At 55.9% G+C, this 8,934-nt stretch overlaps 1 protein-coding gene across 1 annotated transcript; it reads right to left on the bottom strand.

Moving 5' to 3' along the window:
• Positions 1-297: 297 nt before the first annotated feature.
• LOC122154424 (PHD finger protein 7-like) lies at positions 298-8,694 on the bottom strand. The gene is made up of 14 exons (XM_042802776.1): positions 8,217-8,694; positions 7,419-7,489; positions 5,066-5,166; positions 3,937-4,069; positions 3,386-3,517; positions 3,141-3,265; positions 2,777-2,871; positions 2,581-2,682; positions 2,167-2,291; positions 1,917-2,079; positions 1,724-1,827; positions 1,394-1,507; positions 1,124-1,242; positions 298-957 (listed from the first exon to the last, which is right to left on the bottom strand). Exons 6-14 carry the CDS (start codon positions 3,190-3,192, stop codon positions 380-382), a joined length of 1,452 nt encoding a protein of 483 aa, XP_042658710.1. The 5' UTR covers positions 3,193-3,265; positions 3,386-3,517; positions 3,937-4,069; positions 5,066-5,166; positions 7,419-7,489; positions 8,217-8,694; the 3' UTR covers positions 298-379.
• Between the last annotated feature and the right edge of the window lie 240 nt (positions 8,695-8,934).

The raw sequence follows: 8,934 nt of genomic DNA, 5'->3' as shown, positions 1-8,934 counted from the left end.
TCATGTCACACCTCCAGAGGTGACTCTGAGGGGAACTTTTAAAGCAGAGGCGCTTTGCCGCTTGTGTGATCGAACTTTCCCCGGGGAAGCGGAGCAGGCTGCGGGGCCAGCGAGGCCCGAAGCCCACGGCCATGGCGCTGGGCAGCCGGCCAAGGCCAGCCCGCGAGGAGGGAGGTCTGGGGAAGGTGCTGCCGAGCCCCGGGGAGAAGACAACCCTGTGGGCCCAGCCCCTAACGCTGCCCCTCGGGAAAGGGAGGGGAGGCGAAAGCCGACAAAGGAGCGTGGAATCTCCCCGGGCAGAGATGAACGGCCAACTTTATTGTAACACTGGAGGGGGATCAGGGCCAGCAGGCAGGGCCGGCGCAGGGCTGGTCGCGCGTCAGCGTCCGGGCCGGCTGTAAGGGTTCTGGGCCCGACGTCGCAAGCGGGAACGGTCTCGCCCCCGCACGGGCCCGGGGTGGCTGGGGCGGCAGCTGCTCTGGAGCCGTGCAGAGCTGGGGGAGGACCCCGCTGGCAGCTGGCTGGCGGTGCTGGGGCTGCCGGTCTCGGGTACCGGGGAGCCACGGGAGCATCCCGGCACCGGCTGTGCGGGGCTGCTGCTCTCAGCCCTGGGTGCTGGCGCACAGCTCCTGCCACGGCCTCTTGTGCGCCGGCTGTAGGGCTTTTGGGCCCGACGCCGCGAGCGAGAGTGGTCTCGCAAGCGGTCGGGCCCAGGTGGGCTGGAGCAGCTGCTGCTCTCAGGCGCTGGGGAGCTTTGGGATGGCCCCGATGCCGCTTGGCCACCAGTGCTGCTGGGGCTGCTGTTCTCCCCTGCTGCAGAGTGAGAGGAGGACCCCAGTGCCGCTGTGCTGCCGGTGCTGGGGCTGCTGGTCTCTGGTGCTGGAGAGCTGTGGGACGGCCCCGATCCTGACTGGCTCTCAGCGATGGGACCCGCGACCTCCGAGCTGCCACTGGAGGCTGTAAGGGGAAGCAGGAAGGTCACGGGCACGGCCCCCCAGGCCCGCGGCAGGAGAGGCCAGAGTGGTGCCCCCAGCCCCCCTGGAGCAGAGGGGCTCTGCCAAGCCCAGAATGGGCACCCGCTGCCAGGCCTCACCCGGGGGCACCCGAGTGCTTTGCCTCTTACCGGTGCCCAGGCCAGCACAGCTGTCACACTCCCATATGGCCGTGTCGGTCCCCAAGTGGGAACAGCGTCTGTGGGTGCCCTCGGCAGCGCAGGAGCAGCACAGGAGCAGTTGCCAGGGCCTGGGGAAGCAAACGGGTGCGTGGCTGTGAGGACAAAGTGACCGCAGCACAGGATTGTCCGGCAGAGCTCTTGTTCTCCGTCCCTCCGCTTTGAGCCCTTGGTGAGACAGAGATCCTGGGCAGAGCCCAGGGTGCAGCTCGGGCAACTTACCCCTGTTGCTCTGCGTGCTGCCTGCCTCCTGTGCAAAGGCACTCACGGGCATCGCAGCGGCTGTGCCTCTCATTTGGTGCTGCATCTGCAGGCTCGTTCTCCCATGCCGGCAATCTGAAACACAAGGGAAAATTGCTGAGCCCCTGCTGCCCCGGCACAAGGCAGATGCAGGGCGCCCCTGCTCTTCCCCCCCTGCCCGCTTTCCGACTCCTGCGGGAAGCTGAAGCCCAGGCTGAGGGGAGAGGCCGGAGGGCCGGGAGCGCAGGGGCAGTCCCTGGCATGGCAGAGCGCTGGCACCCTCCTGTCTGGTGCGGCGGGCAGGACACCAACCTGAAAGGGACTCGGATGCCCATGGTGAGCATCTCCAGGAGAAATGCACACCTGTCTCTACAGAGAGGGCACTGGAAGCAAATGCCAGCGCGCGCAGCCTGTCCCTGCAGGGGAAACATGAGGAGCAGGCGTGAGGCCTTGGTGCTGCTGGGCGCCCACCGTGCCCCCCCATGGGCGAGAGAAGGGCTCCTACCTGGATGCAGGCCCTGTGGAACCAGGCGTGTTTGCACGCTGGGCACACCATGGTGCCGTAGGACTTCCTGTCCTCAACAGTGTCCAGGCAGATGAGGCAGGCGGTGTTCTCCCCCGGAGCCGCCTCCACTGCCTGCTCTGGGCGGTGCTGCCAGCAGAAGGACCTGGGGAGGCAAGAGGAAAGGGAAGGGTGAGGAGGTGGGAATGGCTGGGTCCTTCCCCGGTGGTGGCGAGAAGGGGAGAGGAGGTACCTGTACTGAGGAAGGAACTGTGTGACGCATTCCCCCTCCACGGCGCAGGGGAGGTGGAAGCTGCGGTCGCAGCCCTCCTGGCAGCAGGTGATGGTGGCCCCACTCTTGCCACAGACGAAGCAGCGCTGGAAAGAGCAGAGCAGCCCCCATCAGCGGCAGCCACAGGGCCTCCACAGCCAGCCCCACGCCTCCAGGCTGGGCGCAGGATGTGGCCCCACTGCTGGGTCAGAGCCCGCGGATGCGCCCGGCACACGAGGCTCCTGTGCTGGGTGGAGGCTCTGTGGAGCTGCTAGGCACGAGACTTTTGTCCCAGAGCTGCTTGGAAGGGCTGGGATTTCTTTCTTGGGGTCTGGGCTAAGCTCCCACACCGCTCCCGTGGCACCACAGATCTCCCTGAGCTTGTCCAGTCCTCACCTTCTGTGCTGCCCGCTCGACTGTATGGCAAATATCCTCTATGAGGAATCCCATCAGGCCCACGTTTTTGACCCGTTGCTGGAAGAGGCCGTTGGCAAAATACTGTGCAGGAGAGACGATATGAGGAGGTGATGAGGAGGAGAGCGTGGCCGGGACTGCCTGTCGGCAAGCTGGAGGGAGCCCCGGGGGCACTCACCAGGCAAAAGACATGGGCACAGATCCCTTGCAGATCCTGCAGTTTGTACCCACAGATGTCCGGGTCAGCCTCTGCTCGGCCACACAGCATGCATGCTGGAGGGGAGAGAGCAAATGACAGCGGGAATGAGCAGCTCATCTCTGCAGGGCCGGGGCAAGCGTCCCTGAGGGCTGGCCTTGCAGGCACGGGTGTCCCAGCAGCAGGTGCCCACGGCCCAGCCTGGGCCCCGCTGGCTGTGGCACGGAGGGGCCCTGCCCCGGGGCACTTGGGGAGCTCCTGCCTGCCCCTGCCACCGCTCTCGGCCCCACGCTGAGCGCCCCGACAGCTCCTCTGCTATGCTGCGGGAGGGATGCTTTGCTCTCACCTGGCTCCATCGAGTCGTCGACCTTCTGCTTCCTCGCAGACATGGTGCACATCAACGGTGAGCGCTGGGAGAGTCGCTGTCCCTGCAGCGCTGGGGTGTCTCTCCCAAGTGCTCCTCGGCTGACTCTGGGGGAGAAGCAGGGCGCGGGTCAGCTGGCAGCAGAGGCCCAGCGCCCCCAGGCATGGGGCCGCCCTCCTCCCTCGGCAGCCCTGCACGAGCCCCGTCCCCCCCTGCCCTCCCCTCACCTCACCAGGTTGCACTGAGGCACAGCCTGAGCCCAGCGATGATTTATGTAGGCTTGTCCCCCGCGGGTCACAATGGCCACAGTGACATCAGCAGGGTCCCCTTTAGCATTGACTGCTCGTTCCCAATGAGTGCTGGTTTTGCAAGGCAATCCCAAAAGCGGAACACGGGTTAAAACTCTTTCTCGAGGGACCTTTGGGCAGGGGGGCCAGACAGCAGAGCTGCCCGAGTCTCTGGAAAGTCTCTCTGAGCTCCTCCTGGGCAGAGGCAGCACTGGGAGGAAGCCCCAGGAGCTGTGGGAGGGAACAGCCAAGGGCATCCTAAAGGCTCTCCTGGAGGGCTGCAAAGGCAGAAGGGCCAAAGGTGGAGAAATGGGATGGATCTAGGTGGGGTGCTTGGAGAGGGAGCAGTGCTGCAACTGTGAAGAAAGCTGCAGCTTGTGGGAGGGAAAAGAGATCCCAGAAATAAGTCCACTGTTCATCTGGTGCCCTGGCCACCTCCCCAGAGCTGCCTTGGTCAGGCAAGGCAGACCCTGTGGTCCCACAGAGCCCACCTGCTCGCTGCCGGCCGCCCACTGACTGAGGAAGAAATGGGCGTAGGACAGTGCCGGTGGGGAATAAGCTCTTTCTCCAGGTTGCAGATCTGAGCACCTCCTCTGGGGTTCAGTCATTTTCTTGGAGCCGTTTCTACAACAGACAGAAGACATAACCAAGATGACAATGGGAAACTTGACTGGTGTCGAAACAAGATCTTGTCTTTATGCCCCTGACATCCTCCATTTCAGAGAAACATAGAATCATAAAATGGTCGGAAGGGAAATTCAAGACTGTCTAGTTCCAACCCCCTCCCATGGGCAGGGGCATCTTCCATTAGACCAGGTTGCTCAAGGCCCCATCCAACCTGGCTTTGAACACTTCCAGGGAGGGGGCAGCCACAACTTTACTGGGCAACCTCTTCCAGTGAAGGGGTAAAGGGAGTCTCATAGGTTGAGATAAAAACAGTTTAGTAACTGTAATAAAATGAAACAATAACAATAATAGAAAGTACAAATGGGCAATGCACAATGTGATTGCTCACCACCCACTGACTGCTACCCAGCCCATTCCTGGCCAGCAATCCCAAAATCCCAAGATCCCACAATGGCAATCCTGGAAGCGAGGGAGAGCCCCCCTCTTCCTGGCTGCCCCTCCTTTCTACACTGAGCATGATGTTACATGACAGGGAATATTCCCTTAGCCAGTTTGGGTCCGGTGCTCTGGCCGTGCTCCCTCCCAGCTTCCTGTGCACGTGCACACGGGCAGGACACGGGGAGTTGGAGAGTCCTTGATGCCTCAGCAACAGCTGAAAACATCAGTGTGTTATCAACATTCTTCTCATACCAAATCCCACACTGAATCCAAAGCACAGCACTATTCTAACTACCAGGACCTCGACATTGGACAGCTTCAGATAGCAGACAGGTAGCAGTTTACAGCAGGGCAGCAGCCTAAAGCCCGACAAGGAAAGACAAGGACTGGCAAGGGTTAGGTCAGATTTGACAGCTCTGAAGGATGAAGGTAGTAATTGTTTCCTATGACAGAAAGAGAAACACAGAAAGAGAAACAGAAAGAGGCTGAGAAGAACAAAAAGCAAAGCCAGGAAAAGGAAACCCATTCCAAACACATTTTGTGACTTGTTTTTACCTGACATAAAACAGTAAGTAGGCTTGCTGCCTGAGAGCTGTGTCGATGTCTCAGCAGTTCACAGATGTATCGTCCATCTTGTGTCACCGTCCATTGCTGGCCTGTGAAAAAAGGCATCGATATGTGGAGATGAACTGCGTGGTTTCTCCAGAAGAACACAGGCAGAAAACTACAGAACCAAGAGTACACACACCAAATCAAATCCACTCCAGCCCCTAAGGAGACCTTCTTTCCCAAAACCTTGGCTGCCAGTAACCTTGCCATGCAAATTTGTCTTCCCCAGCACACATTTTTCCCTTCTTTGGAAGGAAGTTGCTCTTAACCTTTGTGTAGCAGTAGTAGTGTCCTTCCTGACAGCTGTCACCACTGTGTACCAGGACAGCATATAAGGAGTAGAGGAGCGGTTCTCCAGTTGTCTGCGACATGTATGGGTGGAGATCCAGATACTCGGGATACTCCACGACCTACGGAGAGACCAAGAGGGCTCCGAAATGATCCTGAAATACTACACGAAATAGCCCTCAAAGAGCAGGGGCCAGAGGTGTATAAAAACATCTCTGGGGCTCATGAACACTTGGTTTTCCCTCAAGTGATGTCTTAGGCTGGCAGGAAAGTGTTGTCGGCCAAAGCAGCTCAGTTGGAGCAGAGTACACGCTTGTCTTCCCACGGGAACTCTCCTCTCCCCAGAAGGAAGCATGAAAAATGCAACATGAGGGCACTGCTTCGGGAAATCCGCTTCAGGAAGAGAAACTTGCACTCCAGTTGTGTACGCATGTTGCTGATCTTCCCATCGGTGAAATCTTCAAACCTTTTCAAACAAAATGTGAGAACCCTGGGCGCGTGGTGGACGGTAAACCTCTTGGTGGCAGCAACCATCTTGTGACACCTTGAAGCCAAGCACAGAGCCCAGTGCTGAAATGCACCCTGCCTTGCTCCGGGTGGCCAGGCAAGCTCTCCTGTCTCACACAGCCTTACGCTATTTTACGGCTATTTAGTACCATAAGGCCATACGAAAAAGTGCTGTGTCTCATTATTGTCCATTAAACCTGTGTGAAAAGGTGACTTATGATGGATGACATGCAGCACCTTCCCGCAGGATCTAGTACTAATATGTCGTTAGTAATCATCTTACTGGCTATTTATCAAGCACATATAAATTATATATGTTTCTTTTCTGAGTTAAGTAATGGTGGCCCATCCACCTGGGTCCAAATTGGTGAAAATTTAGTCAAGTCCAATTATTAGTGTCAATTTCGGTTTTAAAGACGCGTCATAAAAAGAACAAGTCCCCACCTACTATGTTCCACCAATTTAGTGTGGTCTCTGATGGTACGAGGGACCACATCGCCACGCAAGTCCAAAAGACTTGTTCGCGTGCCCACAGACACAAAAGCTATCCGTGCTGATAGACACATTTTGCCAGTTCCAGGTAAGGGTAAAATTTAAGCTGGACAGCACTCCCTTACAAGCTGTCAGACTGCGCCCAACATAGGCCCGTGGGCCAGGCTCTGGGTAGTCAATTTAGACTCCGAAATTTTGTACCACCAATTAAATACTATCAAGTGGTTGGTGAAGTCACTTGATAGGGAGGAAGTAACCATATCTCATCACACTGGGGCAGAGGCCACTTCAGTTACCCAGGAGGGTATCCGGCGGGACCACGGGGAGGCATGACCTCTGCAGCTGAGCCCAGTTAGTAACTATGATCCCGTCTTAAGAGAGTCAGTTACTCCCGCCATCCAGCTGCTTGGGTGTCACAAATTCCTCCAGAGCTGTGGTGACAGATGAGGCTGCCTGGAGGAGTGAGAAAGGAGAGCAGTGACCTGCGGGAAATACCCTCGCCCAAGCACTCACTAGGAGTTTACACAAAAACCCAGCTAGATGACGCTGAGGAGAGCCACTGCGAACCCCCAGGCAGTGTCCAGGAGGAGGCAGAAAGAGGGTATTATGGTCGACATTTCCCTCATTTCCTGGGGATTCCTGGGGCTATCAAGAGCTCCATCCCTGTGCCACCGCTCAGTTCAGCTCCCGATGGTGTGAAGGATCGTCGGTAAGGAAAACAACACAACCCATCAGCCTAGGAGCCAGATGGGTGTTGAGGGAGGGCAAAAGAAAGAGGGATGAGAGTCTATCAAGGGTGCAGTGAGGATAATGGGTGCTTGTCCAGCTTAAAGCCAGCACCTACAGGGAGAGCAGTGCCATGGCCTCCCCAGGAGGACACCGTCCATTCCACACCCCACCCACCACCAAGCGCTCCTGTGTTCACAGTATGCATTTTTAAGTCAACCATGTTCATTCTGGAAAGCTACAGGGGCCTTGGGACGTCTTGAAGCACAGTTGCCAAACCTCTTACTTTTATATCCAGTGGAATATCCAGGAAGGGCTCGTAGGAATCAGAGACCGCGTTGCAGCTCAAGCACGTGACTGGAAGGCAAATCAAAATGGTTGGTGGTAGGGGAAGTCAGCATAAGAACTCATGGGTGTCTTCCTGCATGCCAGGCTCAGAATGTTCTCCTATTCCTAAGAAAGAAGTTAGTAGTTCTCTCCTAAAAGAATGGAAAAAATCCTGTAAGAGCACCTGAAATGACTTACGTGAGAGCACACTGACGACAGCCCAAGGCTGGATGGCACTGCCTGAGGAATACCTGACCTTGTTAACGTGTGCTTCCATCGTGCACATCATGCAGAAGCCTTGCTGGTGACCTGCAGAGGGAGGGAGGGAGGGAGGGAAGGAAGCTTCTCAAGTTAGCAAAATACCCATAGCCATGGGAAACCTGATGGAGATCTTGAAGTTATAAGAACAGTCTCCACTCCTCCCAAGGTGCCAGTGTCCCAACAAGGCCAGGACATTTTAGTGCATAGAAGACATTCTTCATAGGGCCACTAAACTGACATAAGTTTCTGTGCAATAAACAAAGAGAGTTTGACTTGCAGGAATAGGGACCAAGACCCGGGGCTAGGAAGAGGTGCCTTTCTGAAGATGAACACACCTACATAAGACAAGCAGCTTCTCGGCTTCAGTGTTCCAAGAACACCCACTATAGGACTGACAAAGAAGGGCTGCTTTTCTCCTAAATCAACTTGCAGATTCTGGGAAACCCTGGGAAGCGCCCAACCGATTTCCAAGGAGATATTTCATAAAAGCACTCACCTGACTGGCTGTGCTCCCGAGAGAGCAGGTAGCTGGCCAGAGGGGGTGTGTACGTCAGGCACTGCAGGACGGAGTTGAGGAAGCACGTGTTCCCCAGGTTGTAGAGTCCTGCTCCAGCTCTCTGTCGTTGCTGCCAGTCCATGCAACATGCTGGAAGTCCAGCAAACCCACACCCGGATTTCTGTGCGTCGGGCTATCTTCCTTTCCCTCTTGAGTCTTGAACTGGAATGGCATCTCAAGTTTTCTCTTTTGCTGATTGATACTTGGTGAAAACAAGCAAATATCCAGCCCAGAAGGTAACTGTACTGATGTCGGCTCTTTCTGCGAGCAACGACAACTTTCAAAGTCTTGTGCTAGGGGCAGGGGAGTGATAAAATGTGTTTTCCTGTGTGTAACCAGAAACGGGGAGGTGGAGAGTCCTGGATTCCTTAGCAACAACTAAAACCATCAGTATATTATCAACATTCTTCTCATACCAAATCCCACACTGAATCCCAAATCCAGCACTATTCTAGCTACGAAGAAGAAAAAAATTAGCTCTAACCCAGCTGAAACCAGGACAGTGTGGCAGCAGGCAATAAACAATGTAGTATTTTGAAATGCAGGAGAAAAAAACGTCTCTGAAAAGCAGGGAGAAATCAAGGATAGGGCAAAATAATTATTCACAGTTCTTTATTAAAGCAAATCTTTAAATATTTAAAAAGTGATGTTGTTACAG

The sequence above is a fragment of the Tyto alba genome, unplaced genomic scaffold (assembly GCF_018691265.1).
Source record: "Tyto alba isolate M040663 unplaced genomic scaffold, T.alba_DEE_v4.0 Super-Scaffold_39, whole genome shotgun sequence".
Lineage (NCBI taxonomy): Eukaryota > Metazoa > Chordata > Aves > Strigiformes > Tytonidae > Tyto > Tyto alba.
This window is presented reverse-complemented; position numbering and strand designations above follow the sequence as displayed.